A 17,400-nucleotide genomic window follows, 5' to 3' on the forward strand; every position below is an offset into this window, starting at 1 on the left:
TAACGTGGAATGGAATTCAATGCTTAGAATTCTGAAAGAAATCGGCGTACTCTACAATGATCGTAGAATTATTCATAGTTTGTATAAAAACCAAGTAGCTGTGATCAAATGTGGACCAAACGGTGCAGAAGCAAGAATAAGAAAAGGGGTGAGACAAGGTTGTGCACTTTCCCCTTTAATTTTTAATGTTTACATAGAGAAAGCTATCAAAGAAATCAAGGAGAAAACTTCGGGTGTCAATATTCAAGGGGAAACAATTAGTATGCTGCGATTTGCTGAGTACATAGCATGCATAGCTGAGACAGAGAAGAATTTGAAGAAGACTTCGACAAATATGGAAAGGACAATGGCCAGATATCAGCTGAAAATCAACAAAAAGAAGACTAAGATATTAGTTTGCAGCGAAAGAGAAGGGACTGAGACAAAGATTAACCTAGGAAAGCATAAGCTTGAAGAGGTGAAAGAATTTTCTTATCTGGGAAGCCGAATTACCAACGATGGACGAAGCAAGAAAGAAATAGTCCATAGAATATATGTAGCAAGTGAAGAGGGCTTTCGACAAAAAGAAGAATCTTCTTACAGCTGAGAATACAAGCATAGAAGTAAGGAAGCAATTCATCGCATGCTACATATGGAGTGTGATTCTCTAAGGAAGTGAGGCTTGGACGTTGACAACAGCAGAGAAGTCAAGAGTGGAAGCATTCGAAATGCGGTGCTGCCAAAGAATGATGAAGATTAAATGAAGTGACCGCGTAAGTTATTAGGAAATGCTAAGAAGAGTGGGAGAAAAGAGAAGCCTCCTAAAAACATTAAGCAGAAGAAGGGACAACTTAGTTGGCCACATTTTGAGGCACGATGGCCTGATGAAAACAATCGTGGAAGGACAGGTGGAGGGGAAGAAGGGCAATATAGGACAGGTTATAAAGGATGTAAAAGAGAAGAAATACGTCACAATGAAAAGACTGGTGGATAGGAGAGAGGAATGGAGAGCTGCGTCAAAACAATCTTAGCATTGAGGACTAGTGATGATGATGACATATCAGCAAACTGCATTTTAATGCTGCTATGAAAATATTAACAGACAATAGTTTGTCCAGTTGTAATTACTTCACCAGGTGATATTTATTGATACATGTAATTACTTTTTAATGGCTAGCGGGGATATCAATTTATGATAACACAGGATTATTTCTTGACATCACTATTCATCATTCGCAGCATTATCGAATTTTAATTCCTGAAGTGATATTTAAATGATATAGGTACATTTGCATCACATAGGGGATATGGATGTAAGCGTGGTATTCGTGCTTTTATATTGACATATTTTTGCCATGGAAACGACAAATGATGCCGCTCAGGAAGTGAAACAACATTTCCTCTTGGATGGTAATATAATTTGAAACAAAAAGAAGTCCTGGTATTTATTTACCTTGAGAAGTTGGAATGAGGAGCTGAGCACCTTGGATTCCTTGCACCAGCTGGCCAGAGGCCAAAATGAACTGTGGCATAGAGGTAGCTGCAGGAGGGGATGAGCCGGAATTCTGCTGAGATGCAAGAACCTGCCAGGCAACGTGGAAAATCCATCCATCAAGAGCAAGCGGTTGAAAAAAATCAGCCAACATTGAGTTTGAAATCTCTGGGTGGCATACACCTCACTGCTAAGTTCTTGAAAGTTTTCCTGGATATCAGACAATTATGTACTTATTCCGCTTATTTTTTATCAGTGAATGACCCGGGTTTCAATGAATTATCATCATCTTAAGGCGCAAATTATAATCGCACTCTGATGAAAAATAAGTGGTATAAGTAATTGTCTGATATCCAGGAAAACTTATAATGGAATACCACAAAGTAAATCAAGAATTAGTGAATTTTGTAAGTTCTTGAAACCAAAAGAGGAATTTTGAGGTATCTATTATATCCTTGTCAGAGGAACCTGTTCTCAATTCAGTATTCCATCAAGTCAAGGAATGGAAAATGAAAATGCTCCAAAAGCCATAATATATTATACTAGTGATTTTTGCGCTGTTCTGGGTTTATTGTTTTCATTTGTGGGGATGGAGCAAGAGCACAAGCACAGACTCACACTATCCACTCCCACTCATGACTAAATACAAAATCGTGTATGCTTTCCGTGAATCAGCAAACACACTGCCACAGGAAGGTTAATTTCTTCAGGGTTCCCGTCTCATGCATTAACTATCTTACATGGGAACCTGGCAAAAATGGCCACGACAAAACTTGCAGAAATCTCTGCAGAAACATGGATAAGTGTGGTTGCATTACCTGCTGGGAGATGGCAGCAGCGGCTGCATTGTTGGCTGACAAGTGGTGGTGCTGCAATTGTTGGAGGGGACTTGAGTCCAGGGGCACAGGGCCACAGCTGGTGGGGATGGAACCTGAAATGAAACAAATGTCGCAATAACAATTATCCTGCAAGCATTTATTTAGGACCATGGATATGGACCATAATGACTGTACATATACGTATATGTACTATAATATAATGCCAGAGTGTCCAAGTGCTGCAAATTCTAAAATTCTCTGAGGTTTTCCCGAATATTCATTTATAACTTTTTTCTCATTAATTAATTATTTGAGAAAGCTATGAATAGGTTATGAAGAGTATACATATATTCCTTCTAATTAATTTATTTGTATGATTGTGCTTAAGGTGCCATGTGAATGAATGAAGGAGTGTATTTGCCATAATAGTTTGTTTCACTTGGGCTCAGCATGCCCCAAAACGCATGTACCAGTCTCTTTCCAAATATCGTGTGAGTGTGTATCTTTCCTTTCATCCTTGTGTCCTCATCCATTTCTTCTGCTGGTGAGTGGTGAGCTGCCCCAGTGCCATCTTTGGTCACTCTTGTGAGCCAAAGCAAAGGGAGTGTTCTTTGTATAAACTCCCGCCGAAATCATGGAAAATCTAAGCTTCCTGGTAGCCCAACTGGTTAGAGCACCAGGCCGGCAACCAGGAAGTTCTGGGTTCCTGTCCCAGTCTGGCCACATTTTCACCCTCGGAGGTTTTTAAGGTTGCCCACGACAGAGGATTAAACATATACATCTTGTCAATTATTGATCTCTGAAGGACATATGCGACATGCCCTTCCATCTGAAAATTTCTGTCTTTTCCAGCATCTCCTATGTCCTCTTGGAAGATAAATTATCAACTATGGAGCATTGGCGCTGACTCCATGGGGCCTGAGGGGGCCCGAGCCCACTCAAAAATTCATTATGGGTGTGAGGAAAAATGTGTCAGGCTTGTCAATTTTCCCTGTAGAGTCCAGATATTGAGATTCAAGTTATCAGGGTTCTAATGTTGATCATATGACTCTTCCAAAATGCTTAAAATGGTACTTAAAGCTCACTACTTATAAAATTTCCTAGGTCGAGATCCCCGGTTTTGCCCCCCCCCCCAATATTTTTTGTAAGTCGCCATCCCTGCTATGGAGTGAAACTAAGAGGGCAAGGGAGACTTGTCAGAAAAGACAGTGGATATGCGTACAACGCCACTCACTTGGTCACCCTTCAAAACCTTTATTTGGGGACATCAGTTTCCCTGATACTTTAAGACATACCTCTATGACCTTTAACACCTATTACAACTCTCGGTGGTCAATCAATCTACAATACGGATCTATGGACTGCAAAAATGACTTTGGCACCCTCTATAACCTATGGTTGGACACGATGGTTGTCACGATGTCCTGACGTTTACCTCTATGACCTTTGACCTCTGTATTAACCTTGGAGGTCAATTAGTCGATAATACTAGTATCATGATAATACCATTGCCTTGGGCACCGTTTAGAACCCATGGATCGACACCTGTGTTGTTATTCTATCCTTTTTGCCACCCTTATATGACCTTGACTGCAACCTTACTAGGTCAACGGTTAAATTTTCGTAAATAAAAGTGTTATTCTTGGTTCTCTTGTGTCCGAAAACCTAAGAATTGACATCTTGGTCAATGAACTTTAGACTTTTTTCTATCTTGACTTTTTTAACACTGAAACCCCATTAGACAAATTCAAATTTTTTGGTTTGGACACACATTGTGAGGTCAAAAGGTCAAATTTGTAAAATTTTGCTTGGAATCAACAAAGCTTAGGACCTTTCCCCATAAGTGTGCCAATTTTCATGACGATTGCTCGATGTGAAGTTACTAAAATTGGGGGTCAAAAATGCACATGATCCGTAGGACAGTCTGTATTTTAAGAATGATAAGGATTATTTTTTTACCCACATGTTTGGAGGAAATTAAAACAAAAAAAGCATGATACTTATCTTTAAAATTTTGAGACAAAATCATACTCGTGAAACTTCAAATCATCTGATGAACTTTCAGTTTTACTTCCAGACAACAGCATTTTCTGATCATCGTGTAAGATAAGATTAAAAAACATGAAATAAAGGTTTTATAACAATTGTATACTGTATTACTTTGTTAAATACTTTGTGGTTGTTATTTTTTGTCTACAATTTTCCTAATTCATTTTCCAAGCCATAAGGATGAAAATATGATTGCTAATTAGTTTTAAAACTTTGGCAAATAACTAAATACTATTTTGTACATCAGCCCTCAAGATAAATAAAGACATACCAATGAAAAATAGATTTCAAAAATTAGACAAAAAAAGACACTGGCACCAGCAAAAAAAAAGAAAATGAAAAGGATGCACTGAACATTAACTGACAAAATTTTCTTTCGGTGTCATATAGAAAAGATAGGACGCTTAAGTTGAGGTAAGGAGAAAGGGGTGTGGAAAGAAGATGGCATCCTCTGCATTCAAGGGAAATCGGTGGAAGATGTTCATAATTTCAATGAAAGTAGCGCAGCAGACATTTAAAGCTTACGCAGGTTAGATTCCTTTTTCAGGGAAGGGCCTTGTGCAAGAGGCTGCCAAGGGTAGTTGTCACATGTTTTTTTAGGGATGGGAAAAAAATTAAGTTGTTTTCTTGCTTGATGTTCCACTGGCTACAGGTCCACAAAACACGAGAACAAGGAGCAAGGCTTGGAAAAATCGTACCTTTGGAGTTGTGAATAGGGTGGTTTCCTATTATTTTTTTATTGCCTAAATCAAAAGATTATTACTCCTGGAGTACGCATTTCACGCTCTTAGATTTTTTAATCACAATATTTATTTTTCGCGATTAAATGAAAAGTGAAAATTTTCAAGCGCGCGAAAACGCGACGGCTAAGTATGAATGCTGTGACAATCCCGTGTGACGTCAATCTGGTTCCCGCTGCCGCAGAGTGAGGTGACCTTGGGGCGAGGATGTTTGCACCGCTGCGATGCATGCTGCTAGCAGGTAGCAGAGTGCCATGGTAGCAGGTAGTGCTAGGCTTAAATAAGGACTATTAATACCATATCAGACGAAGGAAACTTTCCGACCTTAGCCAGTTTTAATAGGTGATTATTAAGACATGTTTCCCTGAGGTCTGTGCCTCATGCATGCAATGGTAATCTCAGAGAATGTAAAACTCCTATCTACTCGTGTAGAAACTAGGACACTGTGACGTCACGTGGAGTGGCATCGCATGGGCGCCAATCTGGCCTTTTTCAAATGAGGTTAAAATTGACCGTTAACATTCGCCTAAACTGGGATTTCTAACACAAAATAATTTGTATATTATGAATACACTAATGGTCGGTAATGAATCGCAATCAATGCCTTTCTTTGATGAAGGAAACTACCCTATTATAATACAAGTTTAATAAAGTTCCGCCACTGTGAAGGAAGGAATGCTACGAATGCACGCTAAGCATGGGCGTAAGCTTCACCAAAAGCAAAAAAGTGCTCATTACCGGAGGATCCGACGCTGAGGTTGAGGGGGCTGTGCGCGGCCGACGCCGCGACGGCGTTGACGAGCTGCGTGGCGGCGGCGGCGGCGGCCGACGAAGGGCCTAGGCTCGCCGCGATGCCCTGCAGCCCTGCGGCCAGCGTGGCCACCTGCGGAAGCCCCTGCAGCGTCGCCAGGTTCTGCAAGTTCTGCAGGTTCTGCAGCGTCACCATGCCAGCCACTGTACGGAGGAAGAAACACACCCGCGAAATAAAGTTAGTAGAAATAAATCGATAGATGAATGACAGTAATACTTACACTGTAAAAAATTATTATTCAACCCGAAATTCGTAAGTATAAAGGCCGATTTACACAGTACACGGAATTGCGCAAACTGACGTACGTACGAAGGCGCAATCAAAATTCGTCGTGTAAAGCGGTGAATTGCTAGAACACATGCGAGAATGCGTGGACGTGAGATGGCAAAATAGCCCCTGTTCTGATTTCGTTCATGCATTCGCGCAATTCCTCGCCATTTTAGAAATTAATGCAGCTCTAACCTGCGCAATTCCGTGCCCCGTGTAAAACGGCCTTTAGATAATGTTCAACTCCTATCTACTCGTATAGAGACTAGGTCCCTGTGACGTCACATAATAGGCTCCAGGGGCGCAGCTAGGAATTAAGGCGGGGCGGGGGGGGGGGGGGGGGGCGGGGTTTAGGCACAGCTAATACTGGGGTGTCTGGGGGTGTGGAATACCCACCAGGGGAAGCGGGAGGTGCGGGGGCACTCCTTTAAAAATTTTCAAAATAAAGGGTTCAAAATGGTGAGTTTTACGGCTTTCGGAGGCGTGTTTTATTAATATATTCACTATTCTGTAAGTAATATTAATCCGATTAAGTAAAATGGATTAAACTTTTAAAAATTTCTGAGCTCTGGGGGGTTTATCCCCTAACCCCCCCCCCCCTCGCTGCACCCCTGATAGGCACACCAAAAGTTACACAGAATACCAAGTTGTTCTATGACAAACTTATAAAATTAAGGAATATAAGACACTACAAAAAAATGCGAACACCAAGGGGTCTAGTCATTAGTATTTACAAAAAAAGTACAAATTTGGGCATAGGAGGAATAGAGAAGCATCATATGGTGGAAGGAAGGGAAACAAGCAGGCTACTGTGATAGTATGTGGGATGCAAAATGCAGAAAACAAAGCAATAGACATCAAGGAAAGATTCAGTTAGGGAAAATAGACATTTGCACTTTTGAATAACTTGTTATGGAACCAGAAAATATCCAATGAAAACGATTAAAGGATACACAACACAATAGTGAAAAGGATAGTAGCTTAGAGCTGTGAAGTAGGTACGCACAATGACGAAAATATTCGATTACATTAGTGTTGAGGACAGAAAATCTAAAAAAGATGGAATCTGATAATCTGAATTTATGTAAGGCGTTAGTAGAAGACGAAATAAGAATTTTATTATTTATCTTATTTGTTGAAATTCGTTCAAGCTTGTACATTTTTAGGTGACACAGATATAAAGGTACACAGGTGGCACACGGCCGGTCGGACGGCGTACTTTATATGCCACGGGTGTCGGGTTCCTCTGCCGATCTACAAACATTGCTACAATACTTTGTGCTTTAAAAATCGCACTATAGACAGCCTAAATAACATTGTAACAATACACAAGGGCATTCAAGAAAAGCGAAGCATGAGGTACACGGCCGGTTCGCACTCGTTCGGAGAAAGTCCATGGAGGCATATAACCATCATTTTCGAAGGAATGAAAAAAAGTGTTACCTACGGCGATTTATTTACTCTTGGTTTTTCACGTCGCGACATATATTACGTATCATATTGCGACCACTTCGCTTAATTGCACATAAAAACACCTCAACTATTCCTTTGTTTTCCATGTTAAATGCTGAAATATGTTACTGAATTCCATGGCTGTAACATATTTTACTATTTTTTTACATTCAACCAAAAGTACTAATTTGGCATTGAAACTGGTTATTTCTCGCGTGCTATTATTGCTAGTTAATCGTATCTTTAGAGTGGATATATACCTGACCAGAGCGTAACGAGGAGAAAAAAATAGATAATTTACCGAGGAGTCGTAAAGAGAGATTAACAAATGATGATGAAGTATTTATAAAGAGCAGTTAGCTGTATATAAAAGTCTGAGTTAATCATAAGAGGAGCATTTAAAAACTTTTCTGGTGCAAAATACGTGAATAACATCAGATGCTGAGTCAATAAATATTAATTCTGCTTATTCTATAAGTGGAGAGCATATACTGTCCTGCACAAGGATAACCAAGTAAAGGCCTGGGACATAATTTGCTAGAAATTACTATAACACGCTGCGCAAACTATTTGATACCACACAGGGGCGCAGCTAGGAATTAAGGCTGGGGGGGTTTATGTGCAACTAATACCAGGGTGTGTGGGGGTATGGAATACCCACCAGGATAAGCGGTAGGTGATAGATAACTTGCGGAATTTTAAGATAAATGGTTCAAAATGGTGATTTCTTACGGCTTACTGAGGAATATTTCATTAATCCTTACACTATTCTATTACTAATATCAATCCAGTTAAGTAAAATGGAATAAACTTAAAAATTTCTGTGAGCTCTGGGGGGGTGGGGTTTAACCCCCAAAACCCCACCTGGCTGCGCCACTGATACCACACTATGCTTTTACATTATACTCTAAACGCCCGACAAACAGTATTGTTCACCAGGAACATATATTTTGAACTGTTCTTTTTTACTAAACAGGATCAAAGTGAACGGTCCATCAAAATGAAGACCTGTGGGAACTAACTAGGCCTCACTTCTGTACTCACCCGCGCCGTTGATCTGAGCGGCTTTGGCGGCGTCCAACGCGTTCCCCGCACCGTTGATGGAGGCGCCACCAGCGCCCTCCATCGCCATGGCGAGAAGCTGCTCCTGGTGCGGCGAGAGCCGGTGGTGCTTGTGGTGCGGGTGCTTGTGCGGCAGCCGGTGCCGGTGGTGCCGATGCAGGTGATGGTGGTGCTGGTGGCGCTTGACGGTCGCCGCCTCGGCGGGTGCGGCCGGCGCCTGGTGGTGGTGCAGGGAGGAGTTGGAGGAGCAGGAGGAGGCGGAGGAGGAGAGGGAAGAGGGGGGGGAGGCGGCCGCCCTCCCCCCCACCCCCTCCTCCTCCTCACCCTCGTCGTCGTCCTCGTCGTCATCCTCCTCCGCCAGCGTGATGATCGGCTCCGGCGGGAGAGAGCGGTTCTGGTCCGAGGAACTCTCGTCTTGGCTCTGAAACAATCAAAACAGGAGATAAACAGACAGTGCTCCACTTTACCATTACATGCAGTCAATCCCCCGACCGAAATGACTCACGTGTGAGCTCAGTTTTCCATTTAAAACCAGTAATTTATTTGTAAACTAGAAAAGAGCCTTGTGTAAGAAGGCACTGGAATTAAAATTGAGGAAGATATTGGTGAATGCTATGTGTGGAGTGTGTTTATGTATGGATGTGAGACTTGGACGATGGGGAAGAGAGACAGGGACAGGATTGGGGCTTCTGAGATGTGGGTTTGGAGGAAGATGGAGGGAATACGGTGGACGGATAGTTATAAATGAGTAAGTGTTAACTAGGATAGATGGGAAAAGAACATTGATGGACAAAATAAATCAAAGGAAGGGTAAGTGGCTGGGACATTTGATGAGAGGGAATGGAATTTTGAAAGTAGCTTTGGAGGGAACGGTGGAAGGGGTCAGAAGAAGGGGAAGGAGAAGGCTGAAGATTATCGACAACGTAAAAATTGTAAGATACGGAGACTTGAAGGAGATGGCCGGAGACAGGAGGGAATGGAGACGGCATTGGCGCGGGGGACCTGCTTACGGGCGGAACACCACAAGATGATGATCATTTATAAAAATAGAAGACGAAATAAAGGGATGGGAACAAAAACACATGATGAATCAGCCGGCGCACAGTGGATCAGAAAATCAGGAATAGACCCTAAATTTGACAGGCATGGGGATAAGGAAAATCCCTACCACTTCTATTAATGAAGTAAGCAGGTGCCTAGAATAAATTTGTCGGCACGGGTCGTCAGTCTGAAATTAAGCTCACCCGAAACGACTAGGCTATCTCTCCACTTCACCTCCGCCATTACTCACATTTTATTTCTGTAAACAGATGCAGTAAGAAATAGTTGTTTCCAAGCTGATATAAAACAACGGGTAAGTTTCGTAAGTAAAGCAATTGAATTATTACGTAAATTAAAAACTTTGTAAATTTCATGCCTCAAACCTTCAATGTTATTTTGAATGATTACAATAAAATGAGAAAGTATAAAACAAACTGTGAGATATGGTCTGTTGGGGTAATAACATACGGGTTTTCCTACATCTAACCCTGTGAAAACAACTAATTTAGGCTATTATCCAAAGACTAAGCTCCAAAATACATATTCGATACTGGGCAGAAGTTTGAACATGCTTTAAAAATGAAGGTCGTCTTCAACCCATCTTCTGCTTATTCTGTATCATGCGTATAGCCATCACAAAGAACTTTCAACAAGTACTTTTGGAGAACATATCTGACAACTCGTTCCCATGACGTTATAAATATCATCCTCGATATTCACCAAGAATCATTTGTTGGCTCAACAAGAATGCGACTAATGCGAAGAAACGACTAGTGGCGAGGCCACTATCGGCCACAAATAATACAGCTGAGTCGTGAAAGTTGCCAAGAATTAACAATAATAAACCGCATAGTAATATTGTAAATTTTTGTTTCTATTGATTTACTAAAGAAGGTGTGGCATTAATTTTAACATGCTGAATTTAAAAAAAAATCAATGAGGGCAAATTTTGCGAAATTTGTTCAACTTCGAGGCCAAGTAATTAATTTAAAAAATGTACCGATGAAAAACGGTTTTTGTGAAAAAATGCACTAAAGTATTGACAACATCAGTGCAAAGTTTCAATTTCTGCACTAAAAATAATCTATTTCCAGGTTTTGTCCATCTTTTTTCGATTTCAGCCCACTGTGCGTCGCGACGTGTCAGCGGAAGTGAAGCTATAACCTTTTCTAGAGCCCAAGATGAATTCCTAAACATTTTTCACCGAGAAAACCTTCCGCTACAAATTAACAAGTAGATATTGCCAGCCACGGAGGCGGCAAGGCAAAGCCTCGAGACTTGATTTTAACGCGTAATTTTTCCGTCAGAAAATGAGCATGATGACTCCGTCGAATGGGAACATTTTCCCACACGCTTTCACTCGCACGCGCGTATTTTTAGCGCGAGCGACAGGTGGCCGGCGCATTCAATCGGGTGTCGCACAGGAAAAACGGCCCATTTCACCGTTCAAAATCGCGAGGACCGAAAAATATCCACGAGGAAGACAATGTCGTCCAAAAACCCCAGTAGGGTGATTTCCTATTATTCTTTTATTGCCTAAATAATGCTTTGATATGGTAATATGTTGATCCCGACATGGAAACCAGATTCCTCGATGCATGGCATCAATTAATAATCTTGACAAATATTTTCAGTCCAACTGTAGCCGGGAATCGTTTTTCAATGCAAAGAAAAACATTTTTGTGACTTTTGACCTTGAATCAAACTTTTTGCACACGCGGGATCGATAGGGACTTTTCAGGATTTCATAAGAGTGGTTTTCCTAGCGTTCCAGTAAATTTTCAGCTTTTTGGGAATTTATGCAAGGGTCAGTGACTACTTTGAACGGGATATGAGGTCCAACGTGTCCACCAAAAATCCAAACGATAATTAAATGCGTATGATATATTTCATTGAAATGTTTATGCGCCCGTTTTGTTTTTAGTAAAGATGGTGCTGTACATTTGTGGAGACTCGCCGAGAACCGTACCGGAAGAGCTGAAAGCAGCAATATATACCGGTTATTCAAAGGAACGGATTTTTCGGTCACCGTGACAATGCACTACCAGTGGCGGCTCGTGAGTCAAATGCTGGGAGGGGCACACTCCACCGGGGGTCAACATTTTTGAATATATTGTGTATTTTAGTGAGTTTTTCAGGCAATCTCGAGACCACTAATACACAAAACAATCACAAACACTAAAACACTAACAATCGACTAACAACTCGATTAACTCAACTACAACTAGGGCTATTTACATTAAAAACAATTTACACATAATAAGTCAACTGGTCACCAAAACAAGGTAATCAGCAACACTGCAACACCAACATTATACGGCCTCCGGGTGGCGCGGCGATGTCAACTCACTAGATTAGTCGTTCTGCGCATGCTCGGGCGGTGTCCCAAGACTTCCATAAGGCACAAGGTTAGACGCGTCATAGCACCAGCAGCCCCCACCACTAACACTCTTCATGTAACTGCATGGTGTTGGATAGGGACGTTCTGTCCAGCGCCTCACGGCTACAAATACGAACTTCTCGTGCTATTTTTGCGTGTTTTTTCCTACATTTTCGATGCATGCGATTGAAAAAACACCTTAGTAAAAAGATGTATGATTACAATTGAATGGGTGCTTAACTTTATTTCCTTTTTCAAATCTTTGGGAGGGGCGGCGTCCGAGAGTCCTTATGGGCAAGCAGCCTCTGTGCACTACTTGCTGTTTAAAAGCTGATCAGCGTGAGGAGGTGAGACGAAATGGACGGAAAAAAATATTAAAGGCACGCAAGAACCAATCGGAGATTTTTTAATTGCTGAATTTTAATATCGACGTAAAGGACGACTCACTGGTGATATATTGGGAAGAGACCACGGTACCTCCGTTTATATCTGCCCTTAGCGCTATGGAAATTCAAAAATCTTTTGAAAAACTTTCAAATTTGAAGTAATATATTCCATTTATTAAACATGCGGTCGAGATATTCGTGAAGGAGGTCAACCGAACTTAGTTGACAGCAGACAAAGACGACGAACAACACTGACATAAGAAATACAGTCTGGAAAGCAGATGATTGCAAAATTCTTTGCGATTTTCTTCCACAGACGATGCTATAAACATCAAATATTAGATAGAATAACGAAAGAAAAAGCACTTGGTGAGAATTTCGGTGCATTTGAGGCGTGATGAGGGCGAGCGGGGAGGGGACGCGAGCGCCCTTCACCCAAAATTCATTTAGTCACACCTGTCGCACAAAATCCTGAATAGAAGTGCATATCCAAAGTTCGCACACCTTTATAGCCTCTCGAGAGGCCTCTTCATAAACCATAGGCTCCTTTCCGGCATTCTCGGATCTAAAAATATTTCATCACTTCTCTAAAAGTTGGTAACATCGATTTGTTGAACGCCGACGAGGCGCCAAATAAGGAACAAGTTGCCTCATTACGCATCCTTTTTTACCTTCTACCATCTTCCAATTTGTACCATCAAAGATGAACGCCCTCCTACCAGCACACGCAGGATGAATTTTGGTGCATTCGGGGTTTGGGAGGGGGAGAAGCGAGCGGGGAGGGGACGGGATCGGCCTACTGCTCTTTAATCCACGACGTTGCGTGGGCGTTGGAATATTTTCTTGGCGGACGCGGCATAAAATTAGGCATTTTGTGGCTAAACGGTGGCAGATACGTCAAAATGCACGAAAGTTTTGGTCCTGTAGGTCAGCAACTTGGCAAAATCTATTGGGAATGACCATAAAATATTAAATTTTCCGAATTTTGACATTCCCCCCATAAATTGCATTTGAGCGAGGGTCAGGGGTTCACGTAGAGGTCTCAAATTTTCAGGCCTTATTTTTTATTAGTCCAACTTTTTTTCAATGTGCCGGATGGATTTGAAAAAAATTGATTTTCCGATCCGCCAGATTGTACAGCATTCGAAAAAGACAAGGATGACGCCGACGACAACGATGATTAAATACATGAAAGTACTCAAAAATTTATTTTTATCTGTGTTTCTATAACTTTCATTTTTGTCTATGTACGTAAATATTTTGTGCATGTTGTTAATGTGTAAATTTACTTTTTTCCCATTCATACCTATTTAAGTAGTTTATTAGAACTGCAATGTTATATGGGGTTGTTTTTTAAGAGTTGAAAATTTGTAAAATGAAATTAGTACATATTAGTATATAATATCCTTACAATGAAACACCATAACGAATAATTTTTTTAGGTTAAATAATTTATTTCATTTACCCCTAATGAGGGTTGATTTTTAAAGGTAGAAATATTCTGAAACTATGTTTCAAAGTATAAAACAATCAATATTTAACTAATACAATCTAAATGTTACCCATATAAAGCTTTAAAATGTAGTTTTTTTTTTAACTTTTTGCATGTATGGGGCAATTTTCACCCCTAAGAAATAAATAGCACACTATATAGATTTTGAAGTAGAGGGTAACATTAACCTAATCCTAAATTTTTTTGTGAATCGATTTAGTTCAAAAAATTTCAAGGTGCTGCACTTTCTTGAACTTGATTTCCTGGACTAATGAGCCATAATTAGGGATGTTAACCGAAATTTATCTCAGTGACAAGTAATCAATAAATTTACAAGTTTTCATTTCTACACCTCAGGAGTGTAAATACTAGTGATGGCATAAACGACTCTTTTTGTGGGGCTTCCTCACCGCTCACAGCACACTCCAGAGAGCCGCTCGCACAGTGCGACTCAACAAAGCGCTTCTATGTTGAGGGGAGGGGGAAGAGGGGAGTGGAGAAAAGGGGAAGAGGGGAAGGTGGTGATGGGGGAATTTCTGAACGAATATTTAAAATGCAACATTTCCTAGATCACAATTTGAAAAATTGGACTCAAATCAATCACGTATTGCATAGTCACAATGTTTAACAGGTGATATAACTGAGGAACCATTTCTGCCGATACGTGATATCTTCCATCGATGACGGAAAATGTATTCCGTCTCCTGTGCTTAGAGATGACGACAATTTAAAAAATTCTGTTCTAACAAAACATTCTCTCCGAAACTACATGGTCATGTTAACAATTAATTTCCTCGATTAATCTTAGTTGTTTGTGTTAAAACAAATTTTCATTTTCGTCATATTATTTTCAATAATTTGCCGTTGGCGAAAACTTTTACGTGAGCACCTTCCACCATTTTCCCTCACGACGCATGGCATTGATGCATGAGATAGAATTACGATAGGGGCCACATGAGATTCTTTATAGTAATACCCAGAAAATGAATCAGAAGATTCTTTCAAGCGACGTGAAAATGTGAGCTGTGGGCTACCCGCGAAAAGTGCCATGTCCTTCCTTTGACCCGCCAAACGTGCGATGAGCTTCGCACAGAAAATATTTGTGGAAGGAGTCGTGTGCGCATGGCGTCCAACTTCCACCGCACACGACTCCCAACACGCACAGTGTGCGCTGAGGGAGTTGTGAGCACTTCGAGTCTTGTCTTCACTTCACACAATTCCATCGCATACTGTGCGCGAAGGGAGCCGTGTGCGCATGGAGCCAGGACCACCTAGATACTGATGCCTCATTCACATTACGATAGTTCCAGCGATTGTCTGAACTATCGTGCATTCACACAACGATGGTTAAAACCTGTGCTGCCCTCTAGTGCTGACATCTGAAGGGAACGGGAAATTGACGGTTAGCAAAGCTGTTGAAGTATGCAGGGACAAGATATCACTGTGTTCAACAGATGTATCCGCAGTCGGCCTGCAAATGTGCGGCCCCCCACCGTGCTTTAAATATGGGCTTACAAATATCGTCACTTGCGGCGCACATCGTCACAGCGAACCTTAATTTCACTTTGGAGAAATAAGCCACCATCAAGGCTTTCTACTGTAATTCATTTTCGTGATCTTTCAAATTCATAACATTAGAATGCTTCTTCTCGCGATTGTAAATACGTAAGTATTGCCTCAAGACTTACCTATCTATATTTTACTATCATATCATAGTATAAGTAGTATTATTATATTATATCATTATAATAGAGATTATATTGAGAATACATGGATTGCTCTCACCTCACCGCTGCCCCACGGGCAATAAAAAAAATCATTAAAAATGGGCTCAATGTAGCGACAAGCATAAAGCTTCAACCGACGGATTGGTACTTATGAACGATTCATTGGACATGAACAAAATCGCGAGAAGCGACTTGAATCGAAAGTCTCGTTATAATTAGGGATGGACGGATCCTGGATTTTTTCGGATCCGGATTCGGATCGGATCCTTGATTTTTGGAGCCGGATCTTTCGGATCGGATATTTTCGGATCCAAGTGCATTTACAAATTCCTGACGCTGAGATTCCCCCGATGATTGTTCAATCTCTTGGGTAGAGTCACTCTATATGCCAGTCGTATTTTGCTATTTGTATTTTCCACGGCTGAAATTCTCCTACGTAACCTCTGCGAGAGCTTTCAAACAAAACGGTTTATGAGTAGGACAATAATCGCATGCGACGGCGCATTCGAAGATAGAATCGGAACTATTTCCACCCTTATGGGGTTGCATTCACTGAAGCTATTATTTAAAATTTCGGATCCAGATCCGATGTCTTCCGCGACTTTGGATCCGATGTATCCGATGAAGGGCAATATCCGCGGATATTTGGATCCGAGGTATCCGATCCGACCATCCCTAGTTATAATGCGCTGGTATCTAGAGCAATTGCTGACGTGAAAACGATAAATCCGGGCGGATGGTGAGTTAGTTCGGTAAATGAGAGAGTCCTCCTACGGGAGCATAAACATCACGGGAACCGGAGAGACCAGTTGGACGGAGCAATGAACCAACGCCCACTAGAACGCGCGGCGTAATCGCCAGATTCCAAGTTAACCCGTTTCGAATTCATTTCCACACACTCAAAGTTTTTACCAGAGTTAGGGCAGATATCTGCTGGTGATCGATATAAAAAAACTGCCAATATATATGGGCAATTCCATTTGTAACGGAATTACCTTTAGAGAAAACTATGCCATAGTTTCGATAAAATTGTAAAATACAAAAAATGTCAAATTCTAACTTAGCATGATCAAAAAACATTTACGAAGATGATTTTCATGCACAGAAACAAAATTAATTATGGAAATACCCTATAAATATGCCCAAAATTAGCATGTGACGGAATTACTCCCAGGTCAACCTCCGATGTGTAATATTTCAAACATCTTCAGAACTCTGTGAATCGACGTATAATTTGAAAAATTTTAATAAGGCTCCGAATAATGTTTCAAATACATATTTCATAAAATAAAATCATTCAGCCGTAGATTTATCAAGAGAAAATATCTATAGCCTAAATATTAATTTGAGATATAAAGTTGACATTTTCATGGAAATATCCATATATAGGCAGTCGAAGAAAGGAGACAAAAGTAAACAGTTATCTAGGAAATAAAAATCTTGACGATGCGACGGATTGAAAATGGAAAAATAGGAATTGGTAATTCCACATAAATGTATTAGGCGACATAGGTTTCGAAGTATCACATCCTCATCAGGAATACACGCGCAATGGCACACACGACAGTTATCTTATCAAATATTTTCTCAGTCGCAACCAAGGACGGTTTAATAAATTAATGTGAAAATCCCAAGTCAGAACTTTTAAATTTTAACAAGAAATTCAACCAAGTCCTGGCTGAGAAAACCTCGCTCAGAAGCATC

At 40.8% G+C, this 17,400-nt stretch overlaps 1 protein-coding gene and 1 long non-coding RNA gene across 2 annotated transcripts in view; both read right to left on the reverse strand.

The window, feature by feature from the left end:
* LOC124159569 (POU domain, class 6, transcription factor 2) overlaps positions 1 to 8,831 on the reverse strand; it is a 49,387-nt gene extending 40,556 nt beyond the window's left edge. Inside the window, exons 1-4 of the mRNA XM_046535468.1 lie at positions 8,653 to 8,831; positions 5,817 to 6,032; positions 2,290 to 2,402; positions 1,433 to 1,562 (exon numbers count right to left, since the gene is read on the reverse strand). Coding sequence (XP_046391424.1) covers positions 1,433 to 1,562; positions 2,290 to 2,402; positions 5,817 to 6,032; positions 8,653 to 8,740 — 547 coding nt within the window. The 5' untranslated portion in view covers positions 8,741 to 8,831. The remainder of the gene's footprint in view (positions 1 to 1,432; positions 1,563 to 2,289; positions 2,403 to 5,816; positions 6,033 to 8,652) is intronic.
* A 137-nt stretch (positions 8,832 to 8,968) lies between these two features.
* The window catches only part of LOC124159571, a 152,579-nt gene continuing 144,147 nt past the window's right edge, over positions 8,969 to 17,400 (reverse strand). Inside the window, exon 3 of the long non-coding RNA XR_006864975.1 lies at positions 8,969 to 9,091. This is a non-coding gene — a long non-coding RNA (uncharacterized LOC124159571). The remainder of the gene's footprint in view (positions 9,092 to 17,400) is intronic.

Source organism: Ischnura elegans, chromosome 5 (genome assembly GCF_921293095.1).
Source record: "Ischnura elegans chromosome 5, ioIscEleg1.1, whole genome shotgun sequence".
NCBI lineage: Eukaryota > Metazoa > Arthropoda > Insecta > Odonata > Coenagrionidae > Ischnura > Ischnura elegans.